Source organism: Myotis myotis, unplaced genomic scaffold, assembly GCF_014108235.1.
Source record: "Myotis myotis isolate mMyoMyo1 unplaced genomic scaffold, mMyoMyo1.p scaffold_m19_p_5, whole genome shotgun sequence".
NCBI lineage: Eukaryota > Metazoa > Chordata > Mammalia > Chiroptera > Vespertilionidae > Myotis > Myotis myotis.
Genome location: NW_023416357.1, coordinates 78,403,538 through 78,425,625, shown reverse-complemented (window position 1 = coordinate 78,425,625; position 22,088 = coordinate 78,403,538). Strand labels below are relative to the sequence as shown.

Sequence of the window (22,088 nt, the reverse complement as noted above, 5' to 3'; positions counted from 1 at the left end):
ACCTCTAATTTGATTATTAACACTGGTCCAAATGTAAATCAAAGCGTGGGTAAATCCCTCAATCTCAGAGGTCAAAGAAATAAGAAAGGAGGTAGGAAAACAAAGTAACATCATACTAATCTGGAACCGTTTTTTTTTTAACATCCAACATAAATACTATCTGTACAGTTTTCTCTATTTTGCAGTGATAACTTGTTTGATTTTTGAGGCTATTTTTGGGCCTTCCAAATAATTTTAGCGTAAGCAAATTAGGTAAAGGTCCTTTCCATTTCAACAATAATGAAAGCTTCAACTAATCCTACTGTTTCCATCTATTCTGATAGGTCCTGACACTAAACCAATTAACAGTCATTTATTCATCCATTCACCCATCCTTGAGCGTCAATGTGTCAGGTCCTGTACTGGAGCCATCTAGTTATATCAAGAAATAGAATAGCAAAAAACTAGACATTGTTCCTACCTTTATGGAACTTAAGAATCCCAATTGGGAGCTACACAGTCAGTAAAGAAGCAAGTCATTACAAATAGCAGTAAGTAGACTGATGGAAATAGGATGTTTTGATAAAGAATGAGAGAACCTAATTCAGTGTGGTTACAGAAGGCTAAAGGATGTAACTATGGAAACAATACTTAAAAAGATACTTTACTGAGCAAGAATCAGCCAGGTGATGATTAGGGAAAATATTACACCAGGAATAAGAAATGACATTTATAAAGGCCCAAAGGTAGGAAAAAGGCTTAGCTCTTTGAGGAATTAAAAGAATGTAAAGCTCTTATCATAGTAACATGGAGAATAAAATTAGGTTGGTAAAATCAGTGGGGGTGAGACTATGCAAAATTTTATTTTAGATTTTATCCTAAATATAATGAAAAGCTAAGGTAGGCTAAGAAACATGCAAATGACATGATGTTACTAAGGCTTGTGTGGATGCTGTGTGGATAATGGACCAACGGCATCAACATCTGAAGCAGGAAGACCCACTAGGAGGTTACTCCAATGGTTCAATCTATGAGGGGAGAATAATATAGAGGAAGATTAAAAAGTAAAGGGGCAGGTAGGGAACATTGAGATCCTGGCTTTTTCCACATACTGTACTCAAACGTTAAAGTCTGAAAAGGATTATGTAGGAGAGACATCATATAAGTAGTTATGTATATCCAGAATTTAAAAAGAGAAATCCAGGAATAAAAACATGTCAGTCTCTTAATAGCATTTGGAGCCATGAGAATAGACCTCACCGAAGGAAAGAATACAATTAGAAGGCCCAAGGCCAAACCTGTGCAACTGACATTTAGAGACTAGGAAGAGAAGGGGTAAAAGGAGTAAAAGAGACAGTGACAATGTGACATCAAAACAAGAAAAGTATTTCAAGGAGGATGAGACAACTAAGTGTAATGCTGCTGGGAAGCAGAGGACTAAAATACTGCACACTGGATCTAGTACCATGTGGTTGTCACCCTGACAGACGGAAATCAGGTAAGGATTTAATGAAGGAAATAAAAACATTTGGTAAAAGTCTGATGGGAAGTAGGCTATGCAGTCTCCAAGTATCCTACAACATATTATTACTTAACTAGAGGCCTGCTGCACAAAATTTGTGCATGGGGGGGAGGGGGAGGAGAGGAGCGCTGTCCCTCAGCCTGTCCTGCACTTGCTCCAATCCAGGACCCCTCGAGGGATATCCGACTGCCTCTCACAATCCAGGACCGCTGGCTCCTAACGCTCGCCTGCCTGCCTGCCTGCCTGTCTGCCTGCCTGATCGTCCCTAACTGCTCCCCTACTGGCCTGATCACCCCACACCCAGGACCCAGGATTCCCTCCTCAGGCCAGTCGCAGGCACCCAGGACCCAGGCCAGCTTCTCCTGGGCTGGCCCCAGCCACAGGGTACTGTGGGCAGGTGGCTTCGCCTGGGCCACAGCCACAGACGCCCGGGACCACGTGGCGGGTGCTTGTCCCTCTCCCAGGCCACAGCCTGGTTGGTTCCCATTCCTCTCTCTCGAGCTCATTTGTGCCTTGCTGATACCCAGTCCTGTCTCCCCAGTGTTGAGTGCCTGAGCCGTTATGGCTTAAGGGCATTATGACCATTTGCATATTAGTTCTTTATTAAATAGGATTACAAAGAAGAAAATGGCAATCTCACAATAAAGAAACCTCTCAGATACCACTTTGACTAAGTCACCAAAGTTAAAACCATCACTGACAGGGAAAAAAAGATGTCTCCTAATGTGATGCATTACATATCGTTCATGCTATTTTCCTGGCAAAACAAATAACCTGAATCTATGAAAATAAATCAGATGAACCCACTGGAGCGAGTTCTACAAAACAAATGGGCTATATTCTTGAGAAATGTCACTATCACGAAAAACAAAGGCTAAGGAGCTGTTTCAGGTTCAAGGAGATTGAAGATTATGTAAAGAACCATTTAAAAAAAAAATAAAAAAGAAGAGACATGACAACTCAATGCAATACATAATCATTCACTGGCTCCTGGTCCTGGCTGGTGTTGCTCAGTGGTAAGTGTTAGACCATGCACTGAAGGGTCTCAGGTTTGATTTCTGGTCAAGGGCAAATACTTGGGTTGCAGGTTCCATCCCAGCCTGGGTAGGGACACATGTGGGAGACAACCAATCAATGTGTCTCTCTCATGTCCATGTTTCTCTCTCCCCACCTCCTTTCCTGCCTTTACTTCCCCTTCCCTCCCTCCCTCCCTCTCTGAAAATCAATGGAAAAGATAACCTTGGGTGAGGATTAGCAAAAAAAAAATTTTTTTTAGAGAACTGGATCCTGGAACAGTAAAAGAAAAGGGAAAAAAAGCTACTATAAAGATTTTTATAGAAACAATTGGAAAATTTTGTATACAACCCATATATTAGATATTAGCATTGTGCCAAAGTTAAACTTCTTGAATTGTCCTTTTCCTTAGAAGATACATGCTTAAGTACAATGTTTAGAGGTAAGTCATGATTTCTGCAACTTCTCTTAAAAGTTTTAGCCATCATAGTAGTAATGAATAGATACGTATGAAGTAATAAAACAAATGTGGCAGAGACAATATAAAACCATTCTTCATTAGTGAATTTAGATGAAGGATATAAGGAATTCATTGTATCAATTTTCCAAGTTCTCTGTAAGTTTGACATTATTCTGGAATAATACATAAGTGAGAAGTTTGTCTATGAAAGGGAACTGGAAAATGAGGTGGTAACTAGAGGAGAATAAAAGACGAGATAGCATTTCAAGAATGAGAATTACTAGAGCAAGTTCATAAGCTTTATAGAGGTGAGAGTTTTGAAACAAGGAAGTGAGAGTCAATTATCTATACTAATAAAAGGGTAATATCCTAATTAGACCGGGTCCACCGGATATCTTCCAGTCGTCCTGCCTTCCTTCCGGACAAAGTCATGGTGGTGGGGGGCAAGGCAGAGGTGGATAGGGGCAATCAGGCTGGCAAGGGAGAGCAGTTAGGGGTGATCAGGCCAGCAGGCAGGTGAATGGTTAGAAGCCAGCGGTCCCGGATTGCGAGAGGGATGTCCGACTGCCAGTTTAGTGGGATCAGGCCTAAACCGGCAATGGGACATCCCCTGAGGGGTCCCAGATTGGAGAGGGTGCAGGCTGGACTGAGGGACCCCTTCCACTCCCCCCACACCATGCATGAATTTTGTGCACCAGGCCTCTAGTAAAGGGATAAATGCCTTTGAGGAAGTAAAATAGGATCCAGAATAGAGCAGAGGCACTGGAGAGAGACTTCTCATGTCAGAAAGAAAAAAGAGGAAAAATGAATCCCCCTATTAGGTAGTCATTTGAACTGACAAGTTTATCAATATAACCTGTTTACTGCCAACACTGCCTTAGTATAACAAGAGGAGAACCAAGCAGTATCAACCACCAAAAAAAGAAAAGTCACATTCCAAAGTATATTTAGATTTATTTATCTCAGACTGAAATAGGCCCAGATGTGCTATTTAAACATAATATAATTATTATTCTAGCTAACTATGTGATATTTCTATAAGTGGCCAAATTTCTGAAAATAAGGAAATGAAAAATGTGGCCTAGAAAATATACTTAAATCAATTAAAGTCATAAACAGAAATATATTATTATTAGGAATATTTTAAGTAATCATTCACTATAGCTTTTAATACTTCCTTTAGAAAAAAAAGTGACAAAAACTAATGTTCAGAAACATACATAATAATATAATAAAACATGTAAAAATCATTCATAATTAGATAATTTATGAGAGCATAAAGTACAGGAAATTACCTACCTAACTAATGTTGCAAACTTTTACTCCTGGAATGCTTAGTAGACACCTCTTCCCCCAAGCCAGGAAATCAGGAATTTAATGCCCAGTTTAGAAGGTGGCAAGAGCACAAGTAGTCAGAACAAAAATCACACTATCAACCCAGGACCAGTAGGCACAAATAATGGGCAAGGTCCTTGAAACAATTCATATCAGAAAAATGCCCAGCCAACTAAGCCAGAGTCTGATATGGTCTGATAAAACCAGTTTTATTCACATATGATCCAAGGACTATATGTTGTTACCAGTCAGCAATAAGATGCAGGAGAACCTGGCCTTTTCCTCTCAACCTTCTGGCCCTTTAAATACAGTTCCTCATGTTATGACCCAACCATAAAATTATTTTCGTTGCTACTTCATAACTGTAATGTTGCTACTGTTATGAATCATAATGTAAATATCTGATATGCAGGATGGTCTTGGCAACCCCTGTGAAAGGGTCATTCGACCGCCAAAGGGGTCGCGACCCACAAGTTGAGAACCGCTGCCTAGTGCTTTGTTCAACTGAAGACAGACAGGCTTGTAACCCAAAGTAATAAGCTTCTCTGATGCTACTGCAACTATTCCTTCCCACTTTCATTTTATTTTGTGCAGATAGGTTCAGAATTGCTCATTTAAGTGGGGAGAAGATAAGGACTGGGGTAGGGAGTAAGGGTGGGGGCTGGGAGATACAGATAGACCCTTTAGGAAAAAATAACAATTAAATTTCACCAGTAGTGACAATTAGATGTGGAATGAAAAGGGTTATAGAAGACAAAAACTGGGAAATTCTCACACATTTAATAATGCAGCCCAGACAGTGTGGCTCAGTGGTTGAGCATTGACCTAGGAACCAGGAGGTAACAGTTTGATTCCTGGTCAGTACACATGCCCAGATTGCGGGCTCAATCCCCAGTGTGGGGCGTACAGGAGGCAGCTGATCAATGATTCTCATCATTGATGTTTCTCTCTCTCCCCCTCTCTTCTTCCTCTCTAAAATCAATAAAAATATATTTAAAAACAATAATACTGCAAATTGTAGAAAAACTTAAAAACTGCAATTACACAGAAACTGAATTTCTAGTTACTTTCAGTCTCAGACACTTTTAGACTGTTGTGCTAAAATACAACTAAAATAATGAAAAAGTCAACATCAGAACAAGTTACCTTTCACTTACAAATTCCCAAAATTAGTGAGAACTAAAGCATCTTTTTTTAGTAGCATTGATTTTTTTTTTTACATTCTATTACCTTTTGTTGCTAATAATGAAAAGGAAAGATACAAATAAAAATGATTTTTTAACTCCAATTGTAACATACTTAAGTATACAAAACTAAATTGAATTGCCAATTAGTGATTATACCAAACTTACTTACATTACAAAATATCTAAAATGTACTAAATTTACTAATAGAATGGTATAATATACACCTTTAAAAATATTCTAGCTTTTTTACTTACATTTATAACCAAAGAAACCTTTGGGTTTCTTGCTCTCCAATGGGATAAATGTTCCTATGACGAAATCAGCAATAGCAAGTAGGAGAATCACCAAAAGAACAATCTGAGCCTGAAATTTTAAACATTAAAAATAAAACTCAAATCTTATGTTGTACATTCAGTTCCATTAGAATACAACTTCCATGGGGGAAAGGATTTCTGTCTTGTTTCCTCAGAGCATCAAACAATGCCAAGCACAGGGTAGGCACGCCATAAAAAAAATGATGGCAGAAGTAGAATGATGCCATATATTTTGAAATTTATTAATGATGCACATGCCTTCCCACAAATCATAAAACACTATAAATTCCAAAACACCATAGGCTTTTCATTCCATGCATCATTCTTTCCTGTCCCCTCCACCATACAGTACAACATATTTGCTAAAAACCCAAGTTTTATACCAAGTCCAAACACAGTGTTGAATGTGTGACAGCGATATGAAAATAAGGAAAAGTATAAAAAGAAGACAACACCCAGGAGGGGAATTCAAGTAGCAGTGGGACTGGAAGAAAGGAATAATCCATGCGAACTACCATCTCTCCTCTTTCACTTTTTTTGTTTTGTTTTATTGGATATAACAGATATATAACAGTATATTAGTTTCAGGTATATAACATAATGATCTGATATTTCTATATATTGCAAAATGATCACTATAAGAAGTTCCATCCATCACTATATAGTTATACATTTTTTTTCAGTGATGAGAACTTTTAAGATATACTCTAACAACTGTCAAGTATACAATATAGTATTATTAACTACTAGAGGCCCAGTGCATGAAAATTCATGCACTGTAGGGGGGGTTCCCTCAGCACGGCCTGACCCCTCACAGTCCAGGAACCTTCAGGCGTGGGAGGCAACCCGGCGATCAGGGGAAGGCAATGCCTCTATCACACTTCTGCTGCTGCTACTACAGGCAGTGCAAGCCTCGGCCAGCCCTGGTTATTTGAGCCTCAGGCAGCCCTGGGCAGCTGGGCAGCCACCATCCAAGGCTTGCCTGTGCCTTGGGCCAGCCCTGGGCGGCTGGGGAGCTGAGGGGCCGGGGGGACTCCGGAGGCAGGCAAGCAGCAAAGCCAGAGGGCTGAGGGGACTGGGTGCCACCATCTCTGAGTGTGTGCCAGTCAATTAGCATATTCCCTCCTTATTGGCTGTCGGCGCTGCCATCTTTGAGGGCGTGGCAGTCAATTAGCATATTCCCTCCTTTTTGGCTGTAGTCACCGCCATCTTTGCCATAGCATGAGGGTCAATCAGGATATTCCCTCTTTATAGATAGGATTGTCACCATGGCTGAACATTACATCCATGACTTACTAATTTTTCACTGCAAGTCTGTACCTTTTGACCCCTTTCACCCATTTTGCCCACCCCACCTCTTCTTCTCCACTCTTAACCTCCCAATAACACTGGGCAGATGCTCATGAAAAACTGTACCATCTGTGGGAATAAGGACCACTTACATTGTTGTATGAAATTCTTTTCAGTAAAGTCAATTTGTTAAATGTATAAGAAAATGATTTAATTTTATACTAATGACTTACCTACCAGGGAAAAATTATTCTTTCAGACTTTGCTAATTCTTGATCTGATAAATATTATCAGAGCTCATATACAATACAAATATGTGATTTTATACAATCTATAAACACGAACCTGAAGTGACTTTGAGATGCTCAGTAGTATCTTTGTAGATATGCATTATTCAGGAAACAAGAGCTGTACTATGGCATAGTCCCTCAAAGATACAGAAATATGTGTATTTGGGTGCTTTGCCTATATATTAACATGTGAATTCAGCAGTTTCCCCCCCGAAACAATGGTACCTGTTTGGGTAGTTATGATTTCTGAGATTTCAAAATCAAGGAACAAGATTATCTTCTCTAATCCCTAATGGCACTAACTTGAAATTTACTGCCCCTATGTTTATTTTTGAAATTGAACTTTTAAATAAATTATAAAGCCAGCAGTTTAATTTGGGCTACCTAACTAACCTGAGCATCTCTAAATAATTTAAGTCATACAATAGGGGCTGGAGGAGAGGTAGGAAGTAAAATATTTTTAAAATACTGTGTTTAACTAGATCCTGAACTGATGGCTATCTTCAAATATCCCCTGTCTTGTCAATTAGAAAATAACCCTATACATAAATTTCCCTGAAAAAGGCCACTTAGGAACTTTTAAAATCTAAAAATGTTACCACAATTTAATGCATTCTTAAAATAAAAGCTTTTAAAGTTCATATGTTAAATATTTACCGATATTCCAGTGATATCATTACTTACTTTTGCTTCCCACTCCATTCCAGCTACTGAGATACCTAAAAGGATCACCACAGTAATGGCTCCGATAATTCGGATATCATTGATTTCATCTATCATAAGAATAGAATGTTCCTAGAAAAAGAAAATTATAAATAAGCAATATTAGTTCTTTTAGATAGTCTTTATTTCTTTTGAAACATTTTAGAGATATCACAGTGCCTTACATGTAGGTGAATAAATGCCTATTTAACAAATGAATAGGGAGACCAATGAAAAAGGAATATTTACTATTGATGTGTCATTCAAGTATATGACGACATCAAGAATATGATTAAATTAATAATGCTATATTTAATCAGATGTGGTATATCAAAAAGGGAATTGCTGACAATAAAAATCATATAACTAGTTTTAATAGAATGTTCTTAAGGTACATAGCAGAAATATTTTGCATTCATTTTGATTAGTGAAGTCAAGCTTTAAATAGTCTTTTAGTTTGCATAAAAGGAGGTGAATATACTTTCATGCAGTAATCCAAAACACTGTTCCTATTCTATAAGCAAAAAAGTATTTGTGATTGAGTATCAATGAAATGAGAAACATATACTAAATTAAACAATGGAAGAACATGAACTCTTACTGATTATATTGTTTGCTTGCTTACAGCCCTACCTTTCATTCATCCGTTTAGCCTACATGGATGAGGGCAATGCCAATGTAAATGTCAGTGTTTTCAAATTTTACATATCCTAATGTACCACATACTACTGCAGAAAAAGAGTTACAATAGCCCTGACATGAACAACTGTGTCAGTTGAGGTTCCTATCACTTAACAATATTAAATCCTATTTCTCTTCTGCTTTAACTCAACACATCCTAATGACTCTTTCCAAACAAGTTCTCTTGTAAACTTCAGAGCAGTATATCAACTACTTTCTGGCCAGCTTTACTTAGATACACCTCTGGTTCCTCAAATTAGACACCTAAAATTAAATTGTCCTATGTTCTCTATCTCAAGTGAATGGTATTACATTCTGTCTAAATCCCCAACTCAGAAATTTGTGTATAAACTTGAAATCCTTCTTTCTCTTTAGTCTCCCTCATCCCATTAATCATCAATTCACTTATTCAACATTTTTTAAATCTGTCAAATTCACCTACACCTCCCCAGCCCCACTCATCATTGTTTTAATATAAGCCACATCTCCTCTTCCAGGATAACTACAACAACCTTTTAAATGGTCTCAATCTCCCATTGTGATCACTCAATCCAATCTCTACTCCGTGATCAGATATTTATTTAGGTCACGTCATGAAAATCTGATCATGTCATGGTCCCCCAGTCCAATCTAGATAAGATCTATTTTAATAGCAAACAAGACCCTTCCTGACTTGATACTTTTTCCTTTCTCTAGTCTTAAATCTCTTGCCACTTTGTACTCGTCATACAGAAATATAGTGGGGGTTTTTTAACCCACCATACTCCACCCTTCCAGGTCTGTTTCCTTTTCTTCACTGTTCCCCCCATTCCACATCCCCACTCTCCTATCTGCCTGCTGAAGCCTAGACTCCCTTCCTTGACACTCCTCTGCGACCCCCATTTCTGGATGGTAAGTCAAGTGATCCTCCTTTGTGTTGCCAAGGTCTCTACAGTTACCCACTTCTGACATTCAATAATGATTTTCCTTTGTCTACCCCACACACTGAACTTCTTGAAGGATGAGTTTTGTGTTCATCACCGCTTTCCTAGCATCTAACATGGAGAGTGGCATATAGGCCCTCAATAAAGATTTGGGAAACAAATGACTAGAAGAAAGGTGAATTACCTTAAGCAACTCCACCACAGTTTCTGCAAATCCAACCACATACATAGCAACTGCAACAGCATTGGCAAAAGCAAATATCAGGCCAATTGCACCACCAAATTCTGGCCCTAGACTTCTAGATATTAAATAATATGCTCCTCCTAAAGAAAAGGGGAAAAAAGAATAGTACTAAAGTTAGTATTTTAAATGTCCTCCTCCAGTGAGGGTGGGGAGAGGGGGGTGTGTGTGTGTGAGTGCAGCTAGAATAAATCAATGGGGGGGTGGGGGGAAGAGGACATCTGTAATACTTTCAACAATAAAGATGAAAAAAATTGTCCTCCTCTATAATCAGCTGAAGGCCTGAGTAGAACAAAGAAAGGCCTTCCCCAAGAAAGAAGGAAATCTGCAGCAGATAATCTTCAGACTTGGAACTACATCATCAGCTCTTCTCTGGGCCTACAGACTGCAAACCCACTGCAGGTTTTGGACTTCCCAGACTCTATAATCATGGGAATTACTTCCTTCAAATAAATCTACACACACACACACACACACACACACACACACACACACTTGGTTCTGTTTCTCTAAAGAAAGCTAATACAGACATGTTACAAGGTAAATATATAAAAATCCACCATTTTCCCATGTACTAGCAATGAACAATTAGAAACTGAAGTTTTAAAAAGTAACCTACCTACAATAGTACTCAAAGACTGGAAATAGTTAAGTCTAAATCTAAAAAATATTTGCAAGGTCTGTGTACTGAACAACTTAAACCCAAAGGAGAACTAAATAGGTACACCACGATTATGGAGTGGAAGACACAGTTAAGATGTTTATTCTCTCCAAATTGATCTCTAGATTCAACACAATTCCCATCACAATCTCACCAGGATATTTCACAGAAATTGGCAAGGTAATTCTAAAATTTTTAATGAAAAGGTAGAACAGCCAAAACAATTTTGGAAAAATAACACACAGTTGGAAGACTCACACAACCTAGTCTCAAGAATTACTATAAAGCTACAGTACACCAAGATAGCATGATACTGGATTGAGGATAGATCTATAGATAATGGACCAGCATAGATTCCAGAAATAAAATCACGCATGTAGGGTCAAACTCCCCCAGCTTTATTAATATATAATTGACATATAACATTGTTTAAGATGTACAGTGTGATTATTTGATATGCATATACATTACAAAATGTTTGCCAAAATAAGGTTAACATATTCTTCACTTCACATAATTACCATTTTTTTATTATTGTTAAAAGAATATTCAAGATTTACTCCTAACAACTTTAAAGTATACAACAGTATTGTTTACTAGTCTCTATGCTTCCTATTAGATTCCCAGAATTTATTCTTCTTATAAATGGAAATCTGCACACTTTGACCAACATCTTATCATTTCTCTCACCCCGTAGCACACTTTCCTACTCTGTTTCTGTGAGTTCAACTTTTTTGGATTCTATAGGGTGTCCCAAAATTCACGCAAGAAGTAATTTTGATAGAAAACACAGGTTTATAATTAAAAATTGTAAAATTTTTATTGATTCATAAAGTATACAGTATAGGGTTATGTATGGAATAGCACATCAGGTAAATGGCCTCCACGGCTTTGCTGGCATATATGCAAAACCGTGGTCTTCATTGGTCTTCATTGTCCCTGCTCCTGGGCCATAATTTGTACTTGGTAATGCTTATCAAATTGAAGGGATTGAAATCAAAGGGCAACAGATATTAGAATCTGATTCAATAAACCAGCCGAAACCGGTTTGGCTCAGTGGATAGAGCATCGGTCTGCGGACTGAGAGGTCCCAGGTTCGATTCCGGTCAAGGGCATGTACCTGGGTTCCGGGCACATCCCCAGTAGGAGATGTGCAGGAGGCAACTGATCGATGTTTCTCTCTCATCGATGTTTCTGACTCTCTCTGTCTCTCTCCCTTCCTCTCTGTAGAAAATCAATAAAATATATTTAAAAAAAAATAAAATAAACCAAGTAAAATTAGGCTTTTATTTTTTTGTTGTTGTTGTTGTTAATGCTCACGCAAATTCAAATCTTGCGTGAATTTTGGGACACCCTACACAAATAAGTTAGATTATACAGTATTTGTCTCTCTGACTTATTTCACTTAGCATAATACCCTCCAGTTTCATCAATGCTATTGCAAATGGCAAAATCTTCTTTTTCGTGGCTGAATAATAGTTCTCAAGTGAGTGCGTGTGAGTACGCATACATCACATTTTCTTCATCCATCCATCAATGAACACTTAGGTTGTTTCCATGTCTTGCCTACTATGAATAATGCTGCAATGAATATAGGTGCAAACATCTCTACCAAATAATAATTTTATTTCCTTCTAATAAATACCCAGAAGTGGGATTGATGGATCATATGGTGGTTCTATTTTTTGAGGTACCTCCATACTGTTTTCCATTGTGGCTGTACCAATTTACATTCCCAAAAATGTACAAGAGTTCCGTTTTCCCCACATCTTCACCAGCTTTTATTATCTAGTCTTTTTTTATAATAGCCACTCTAACTCATTGTGGTTTTGGTTTGCATCCCCCTGATGAGTAGTCATGTTGAACATCTTTTCATTAACTTGCTGTCTTCTTTGGAAAAATGTCTCTTCAAGTGTTCTGCCCACTTTTTTGTCAGATTGGTTATTTTTTGCTATTGAGTTATATGAGATCTTTATCTATTTTGGATATTAGCCCTTTATCAGATAAGTGATTTGCAATTATTTTTTCCCATTTTTTAGTTGTCTTTTCATTTTGTTGTTTCTTTTGCTGCACCAAAGCTTTTTAGTTTGATGTAGTGCCATTGTTAATTTTTGCTTTGTGTGTATGTGTGTGTGTTTTTGTTGTTTGTTTTTTCTTTAATCCTCAGCCGAGGATATTTTTCCATTGATCTTTAGAGAGAGTGGGAGAGAGAGAAAGACAGAGAGAAATATCCGCTTTGAGAGAAATACATCGATGCTTTTTTGTTCTTGTGCTTTTGATGTCATATAAAAAAAAACTCACTGTCAACACCAATGGCGAGGAGCTTTTTCCTTGTGTTTCTGGTAATTTTACAGGTTCACGGCTTACATTTAAGCCCTTAATATTTGTTGAGCTAATTTTTATGAGTGGTATAGGAAAAGAGTCCATTTTAATCTTTCACGTGTGAATATCCAATTTTCCTAACACCTAGCTTTGTTCTTTCTCAAGATTGCTTTGGCTATTCGGAGTCTTTTGTGGTTTCATATTAATTTTAGGTTACTTTTTTCTATTTCTATGAAAAATGTCATTGAAATTTTGATAGGAATTGCATTCAATCTATAGATGGCTTTGGATAACTAGGGTTGATTAACTTTTTACGAAAATGCTAAAGCAATGAAATAAAAAAGGGATAATCTTTTAACAAATTGTGCTAGAGTAACTGGATATCCACATGACTCTTGATGGGCTTGATTCCTATTTTGTACATATACAAACATTAACTAAAAATGATGAGAGATATAACTGAAAACCTCAAGTTATAAAACTTCTAGAAGAAAAGCTTTGGGACCTTTAACAAGGCAGGACTTCTTATATAACACACCAAAAGCATAATCCAACAAAGAAATAAAAAGTGGTAACTTAGATGTAATCAAAACTAAGACTGCTCGCCCTAGCCAGTTTGGCTCAGTGGATAAAGCCCGAGGACTGAAGGATCACAGGTTTAATTCCGATCAAGGGCATGTACCTCATTGCAAGCTCGATCCCAGCCTTAGTCAGGGTGCATGTGGGAGGCAACCAATCAGTGTGTCTCTCTCACAATGATATATCTCTCTCTCCCCCCCTCCCTTCTACTCTCTCTAAAAAATCAATGGAAAAATACTCTCAGTTGAGAATTAACAACAATAACAAAAAGGTAAGACTACTCTTCGAATGACACATTTAGGGGAATGAAAATACCGGAATTTACACTTTCATCTTATAAAAAGATGTGGGTGTCCCCTAATTCATAAGTGAGTCCATATCACAGACTGAGGATGGGAGAACTCTGGTCTGTGAGTCTAGGACAGCCGTGGGCAAACTACGGGCCGCAGGCTGGATCCGGCCGTTTGAAATGAATAAAACTGAAAAAAAAAAAAAAAAAAAGACCGTACCCTTTTATGTAATGATGTTTACTTTGAATTTATATTAGTTCACACAAACACTCCATCCATGCTTTTGTTCCGGCCCTCCGGTCCAGTTTAAGAACCCATTGTGGCCCTCGAGTCTAAAAGTTTGCCCACCCCTGGTCTAGGAAATACTGGCCTGAGTGAAAGTGGCTGCTGGCCAGGACTACCTACATCACAGAACCTGTTGCCCATAGCCCAAGTAAATTCTGTCAAATCCAAACTCTCCAGACTGACAAGATTTGCAGAACAGGAAAGCGCTCTGGGCCCCCAGCCAGCTGCAGTAATCTGTAGAACATAACTGTCTGTTAAGGCAGGACTGTGCCAGAGATGAAGGTAAAGTGTGACACTATTCTTACTCTGTAGAGACAGAGAACTGAGGAGATGATTAATTAATCTGCTGCCAGTAAGTTTAAGCAGTACCCCCCAAAAAATCATCACTAAAATATAATCAAGCCTGAAATCTTTAAGCCTCTTTTATTTCTAAGTTTTGACTCTTTTTGTTTTTCAGAAACACCGAATGTTTCCATATTATTTTTATCCTAGACTTCATAATTGAACATTATTACATGTTTACAAGCAGTTCATATTTTAAAAAATGACTTCCACTGCTGATACAAGGAACAGAAAGGTTCCTAGCACTTTCTGTCTGGGAAATCAACCTACATTTTTCTAGATTGGTATCTGTTTAATCTCTAAAAGATGCTGATAAAACCAATTTAGTAATATTAAATCTCTCCTGTGGCAAAAAGCACAACATCAGGAAAAGTACACATTTCACATATTTTCACAGGAATGGAAACACCTTACAAAACAAGAATAAAATATTATTCAATATAAAATATAGGTAAATGTCATAAGAATCAAGATAAATAAAATTAAACTATCAAGTACTACCTCAATAGTTCTATTAATAAGATAACTATACAAGTTTAAACAGGAACTCTTCAAATTGAAATTACTAAACAGATCTGCAACCTTTAAGCAAATTTTAAATATTTCCCTATTAATTCCCTTATTAACAACTTTAAGTTCATAGAAAATTAAGATGGGTCTCAGTAAACCAAAATAAATCCTGTTAGGGGTGTCTACACATCATTATTCCCATGGAATCCCTCCATTTCTCCTATTTAAGCCTTTGGCACCTTGATCCTCTGCACAGTTCTAGTTCTATTACTCTCTGTGCAGACCTTTCAATAAGGAAACAGTCCAAATTAAGCCCTCAGTTGCTGAGCTTGAAGAGATCCAATCCAGCATTTTGGTCCTACCCTATTAAAACATAAAATGGTTTACTATTAAGAACAACAAACAAAGTCACACTCTTAAAGTTTGTTCTCAACCATAACTCCCTATCTGTTTTGCTCCTTGGAAAATTTTGTTGAATTAAAATTTCTTGTTCCAGGGAGATTGCCAGTGTGTTATTTGCTGTTATTGTCCTATAGTGTGTGTGTGTGTATAAAAGCATAATATGCAAATCGACTGGACTGCAGAAAGACCAGTCGCTATGACACACACTGACTATCAGGAGGCAGACGCTCAATGTAGGAGTTGTCCCCAGCCTGCAGGCCCCGATTGCCTGATTGGGGCCTGCTGGCCAACCTCTCGGTCCCTCCCCCTAGCCAGCAGGCTCAGATCGCCCAGTGGTGGAACGGGGAACCGGGTGGGTGGCGGCAGACATGGGCTCCGCCAGGCCAAGGCGAGTGCAAGCGAGCGGGGCCCTGATCACCATGCTGGTCACCCCACACACAGAGGACAACTGGTGGCGGTGGGTGGGGCCGGCGAGCAGGCAGGAACGGCCAACCTCTCGGTTCCTTTCCGTGGCAGGCAGGCTCCAATTGCCTGATGGGGAACCAGGGGTGGGTGACTGGGGGGTTGGGGCCAGCTGCCAGGGAAGATCAGCACTGATCATAGGCCAGGCCTAGGGACCCTACCCGTGCACAAATTTCGTGCGCCAGGCCTTTAGTCATTTAATATAGTCTTCGCTCCCCTGTGTGCATATTCTACAATATGATTCCTGGAGCTGTAGGCATGATACATTTCAGATTCAATTTGTTGGGAAACAGTATTTCACAGGTACTCCTACTGAGTAAAGGGTTTACAAAGTTGGAATCTTCTAATTCTCTTTCCTTCTTCACTTATGTAAATTATATAATGAAAAAATCATTTATTAATTTCTTGGTTACATTGAGTTCAGACAAAGAAACTTTCATTTATGAAAGCTTTATTCAACATTTATCTTTATCAATTTCATAGCATTCTTCAGAGGTGAAAAACGGGATTTTTTTGTTGTATTTGTGATCTTACGGATTTTAGATGTTTTCATCCAAATCAGTTATTAGCAGTAGTAGTATTACTGTTCAAACTAAAAAAACTTCAGTCAGTATTAGCTTCCTCAAGCTAATGAAATTAGTTTTGAAATGAAATTAGTTTTTGTTACCTTCTTTACTTTCCGAGGTGAAAGATGTCTAGACTCCTCTAGTGCATTTCCTGCCCAGATCTGCAACCAAGGTTCCCCTTAATAGAAATACACAATATGGGCACTGGGGGTGCTCCTTGCTACTGGGGGTGAATAAAGCTAAGAAATATGTCCTTTCTGGATATGAGTCATACTGACTTGATACTTTCAATTTAGAATCATGAGTTCAGGATGCAATGTAATTTCATCAGTTTTATGCCTATATTTACTTACTTCCATGTGGAAAATATGGTTTTCTCAGGAAACCAGTAAATCCTGTTAAGAATTCTCCAAGTGCATAAAGCAGAGAAGACAGAAGGGGCTTAATTCATTGAAGGAATCTCCAGGGAATATTTACTATAGATGACACAGCTCATTTATATTCTGTAAAGGACCAGCCAAGTGTCCAGTCAACAACTGGCAAGTGAAAAATGAATACCTTCTAGCATAGCTTCCAAGTACTTGGTTATTTCTTTAAATTAATGCCTTTCCCTTTTTTCCTCTATTGGTTTCATTATTTCAACAAATGTATTTACTTTCTCATTTGTATGAATATCTGAAAACAACAGAAGAATTCTGAATTGTATGATCCAATGGGTTTTTCTCTGTAGTTTCTTCCTTAGTGAGTTGATTCTATCATTTTGAGGGAATGCAGGCAAAACTGCAACATATGATAAGTTGTTGGGACACACTCCACATTCTCATACTTCCTTAGTATTCCAGGACAAAGGACTAGACAGTCTCTGAGATATACTTGTGAATATATATGCAAACTTTTGGTAGTATTGAAAGATGAAATGGGTTTTTAGTCATAATGCAGGAAAATCGATACTTCCCATAAATTTGGATTCATGTGGAAAACTGTCCAGGGTTCATGCTGCCAGTGGCTTCATGTCCCATTCCCCTTGAGGCTCACAACCTAGATTTGAAGAGCTAACAGAGAAATTCTTTGATGATTTTCTGATTCCTTCAAGTAGCTAATACCCCATTCCCTTTCTCCTTCCACTTCTATTCCCCAATAGTAACAGAAAGAAATGAAACACGGGGCATCCAGTACATAAGCCAAAAAGCAACTTCCAGTATTACCTGATAACTCTGGATATATACACATCTTACACTCAAATATCACTCAATCCAGACTCATGTACACATGGAACTTCAGCAAATAGTGATTCATGTTCAGCATAGTCATAATCATATTGATGTGAGCTACCAGCTTCCCTGAGGACAACAGTGATTTGAATCCCCTGGTAAGTAAGAAATATGAAGATAATGGGGGAAAATGAAACACTCAATCTGGGTCTCTCTCTCAAAAAAACAAACAAACAAAAAAAACACACAAAAAAAACCCCCAAAACTGAATACAGATAAATAAGAAATTATCCTATATAATAAAAGCCTAATATGCAAAGTGACTGAACGGCGAAATGACAGGTCGGCGGGGGGCAGAGCTAGCAAGCAGGTGGCGCCAGGCCAACCAAGGTGGGTGCTAGCGGACAGAGGGAGGGGACGGCGATTGGGGGAGTGACAACCGACAGCAGCAGCAGAGGGGTAATTGGGGGGCGGGGCTGGCCACTCCGGCCGACGCTATCCCCTGATCAGCCTGCCAGTCGCTTCCCACAGTGCCGGGAGCCGGTCCATCCTTGCTGTTTCAAAGGACCTGGCATATATGGCATACTGTTCTTAAAATGTTTTCTCACCTTCTTGGCACTATGTGTTTTAACCAAGGTCTCCTCTCTGAAAAAGGTTGTTTCCCCAGGTAGGGATTTTCCCCTGAAGTTAGGGAGGGAATAAAACCTCTTAACTAAGTGCCAGGCGGGTAATTAATCACTTTAACTATGAACAATCATGCTTAAGCTACATAATCTTTACTCCCTGGAATGGAGATAAGAAACGCCCTAACCTTTGTAATAGAGATTGATAGGATTGAATCAACTGGTATAAATACAGATGTAACAAGACAGCAAGAGACAGAACTTAGAAAACAGAACCAAGAGGCACAGAACTTAGACACAGTACCTAGAGAAGAACCTAGAGACTGAACATGGCAAAAGATCCTGGACAGAAACTGGCCACAGAACCTAGAGACAGAACCTAGCGAGAGAACCTGGCTGAAGATCTTAGCGACAGAACCTGGCTACAGAACCTGGACAGAACCTGGCTGGAGAACCTAGCAAGGGAACATGGCTACAGAACCTGGCTGGAGAACTGGCTACAGAACCTGGCTGGAGATCCTAAGCAGAACCTCTCTGGAGATCCAGACCAGAACTTGGCTGGAGATCCTGGCTGGAGATCCTGGCTAGGCTGCTGATCAACTGAACGCTGTCTCCATGTCATTCCTTCTTCACCGACTCCATCCACACCTTTGGGGACCCCTGGACCCGCTGGGGCTGGACCCCAAGAAGACAGAACTGAGAAGACAGAACCTACAGACAGAAGAACTTTGCTGGAGAGAACATGGCAAAAGATCCTGGACTGAACCTGACTACAGAAATTGGCAAGAGAACCTGACTAGAACCTGGTGACTGAACCTGGCAAAAGAACCTGGACAGAACCTGGCTGGAGATCCTAAGCAGAACCTCTCTGGAGATCCAGACCAGAACTTGGCTGGAGATCCTGGCTAGGCTGCTGATCAACTGAACGCTGTCTCCATGTCATTCCTTCTTCACTGACTCCGTCCACACCTTTGGGGACCCATGGACCCGCTGGGGCTGGACCCCAGCACCACAGAGGGAGGCCAGACTGCGGCTTAGAGCCCTGAGGGCTCCTGGACTGCGAGAGGGTGCAGGCTGGGCTGAGGGACCCCCCAAGTGCATGAATTTTTGTGCACTGGGCCTCTAGTGTGTATATAATGTCCAATACAGATCTGAAAAATAGTGGAGGCAGATGGAACAGGTTGATCTTTTTCTCAGGTGATCTGCTATGATGACTTTACAGAAGCTGGTACATATTTCTTTTTCTTTTCTCTAGCTGGATGATGAGCTTTGTTTGAAAAATGGAGTTCTTTTCTTCTTGTTCATAGGGATTCCATGGCCACTCTCCTGGTCTCCTGGGTGCTCTTCCTGGGGAGGGTAAAATCTTACTAGACAGATCTTGTGAACTCCAATGAAAGAGGCCTCGGGAACCTCAGAATATAGTTAGAGTGGAGGTTGTGAATTCAGGGTCCCACGTATAACTCACAAAAATTGTTAGATAATGGGGAAAGAACTGTGCCTATTTCCTTCAATGAGAAGGAATGAGGTTACACTTGTACAATACAGACCAAATGCAAGATGATCCTTTAGCTCTATTGATCCAAGGGCTAAAGCATAAGAGGAGGAAACAAGGGGCAGCCCTGTGGAGAAGAAACCTAGCTAGAAGCTCCATTCTTGCTACCAAATACATTCAACAACCTAAAGACTAAAAGCATACATGTTGGGTCAATATAAATATACTTGTTTGAAAGTGCTTAGTAGCAACTTTCTTGTCTATATAGACCAATATGCTGCTTTTTAAAGGTAAAAAAATAATAAGATTTAAATCTCATTTTTTTAGTAACAGTAATCTGATGACAATTGATGTGAAAAGACTGAATTTACCTCCTCGTACAAATCCATTAGTAGCTATTGCTGAAGTAGACAATCCTGTGATAGTTGTCACAACAGTGGCCATCATTATTACAAGGACCGACAGACCTTTAGAGAAGAAGAAAAGGGACTGAGAAAAGTTACACCTTATTTAACCGGCCATATTTAGAAATGATTAGTCCAGTTATACGGAATTTCATAATAATAACCTTATTTTTATCCCATTTTAAAGAAATCAAATTAGAATTATGAGGGAAAAAAGTAACATTAAAACAATAATCTTATACAAAGGAGAACAAAGCTTAAAATGGTTCCAGTTGCTTGTATGTTATGAAGTTCAGAGACTAGACACGCACACAGCTACTTTTGTTTATTCATTCTCAAATGAAACAAGAAGTATGTAACTTCACTTACCTATTCCAGCTTGACCTACAATCCATGACAATCTAATGAAGAGCATCACACCCCAAATGTTTAACATGCAACGTACCTGGGAAAGGAAAAGAGGCCAATTCACAGATTTAAAAAAGTAATCAAGTATGATACAGCAATAAATGCTAAACTAGCCAAAAGTAGAATACCTACATTTAAAACGTAGAAAGTCCTTTTAAATATAACTCTTACTCCACCCTTTTCCTTAACAGTTTTTTAAAAGAGCTTAATGAGAACTTAAATGTGAGCTAATATAAGTATAATATGTGACTATGTGTATTAACCTATATATACACATACCCATCACAATTATCTGAAGCAGCAGAAGCAACCAAAGTAGGTAGCCTTATCCTTAAAAAAAAGTTCATGTTCCCCTTTATCAATCCACGTAAGTTTAATTTTTGTTTTATAACATCCTCATTTCATGATTTCTACAGATTTAAGTTTTATATATTTATCAACACAAAATGCCAATTATTCATATATCTTTCAAAAATCCTAACTATTTAAAAGACAGTTTCCCCAATTTACTTTTACTTTGTTTATTATGCTCATTCATAAAGCATAGTCTTCTAAAATACTAAAATCTAAGAATAGGCAAACTAAACTATTTGGACCTTCACATTTACTCTATTAGCTAGGCAATAAAATTACTACCAGAACTGGGATTTCCCTCTACCCCTCCCCTAAATGTCAATACAACTCTAATTAAGTACCCTCAAAGTTTCAATGAGCTTATTTTAGCTTATCTACTCTAATCAGATCCTTAGTGGCTATTCAAACACAGAAAAACAAAGTAAATCTAAACCTTAGTCGCCTATAACTGTCTACTGAAGTGACCCCAACACTTAAGAAAAGGATTTTCCTTTTATTATATTCCCTGTAACTTCTATACATTTCTCATCAAAAGGTAATGGGAGTAGCAGAAAAGGAAACAGGCATATTTCAACTCTATTGCCTGCTCAGCTTGCTTGATTCCGATGCTCCTGTCACCTGTACTGAAAGGTGACAATATGTGAAATTTGCAAGAGGCAATAAAATACAGTTTTGAGGTAATCAAGTATAATATGATTAAATTAAAAATATGTTTACTGAATTTAATATGCACAAGGAAAGGAAGTACAAGTTATTTATTTGGTCTTCTATAGTACTCAAAAAAGTTTAAAAAAAAGAAAAAAGTTATCGATGATTGATGAGAATAATAGGAAGATTTTATAAATAATAGAAATGCTGTAACTCTAAAATTAGGTCTATATGTACATACTAATACACCCTTGATCCAGCCAAACTTCACAACTCCTTTACTTTCCGCAGCATATGTAACCACAGCATCTCTGGTTGGAGTACTTTCTTCCCCATTTGCAAAGCCATCCTCAAAAGGTTCCTGGTTATAAAAGGAAAAATGTGAATTATGCTTAAGAATTATTTAAAATCACCTGATAAAAACAAACATCACTAAATACACTTAACCATGTTTAGAAGGACATAGTACAGATTCCCAAGGACCAAGGTTTTCTGAATATCTTACCTGAGGAAAATGTAAAGCAATAAAGTGAAAGAAACTTTAATTATTAAGTTTTAAAAAATTTAAATCTTATGACAGAAACCCATTTT

The 22,088-nt window shown here is 38.4% G+C and overlaps 1 protein-coding gene across 9 annotated transcripts in view; it reads right to left on the bottom strand.

Annotated features, from left to right (window-relative positions):
* The window catches only part of SLC12A2 (solute carrier family 12 member 2), a 94,741-nt gene that overhangs the window by 47,387 nt on the left and 25,266 nt on the right, over nt 1–22,088 (bottom strand). For all 9 annotated transcript variants that reach the window (XR_004967800.1, XR_004967801.1, XM_036310934.1 and 6 more), the window contains exons 2-7: nt 21,739–21,858; nt 20,457–20,532; nt 20,055–20,150; nt 9,882–10,021; nt 8,076–8,186; nt 5,752–5,860 (exon numbers count right to left, since the gene is read on the bottom strand). Coding sequence is in view for 7 of the 9 variants with exons in the window: in XM_036310934.1 (XP_036166827.1) it covers nt 5,752–5,860; nt 8,076–8,186; nt 9,882–10,021; nt 20,055–20,150; nt 20,457–20,532; nt 21,739–21,858 (652 nt within the window). In the remaining 2 variants the exon portion in view is untranslated. The remainder of the gene's footprint in view (nt 1–5,751; nt 5,861–8,075; nt 8,187–9,881; nt 10,022–20,054; nt 20,151–20,456; nt 20,533–21,738; nt 21,859–22,088) is intronic.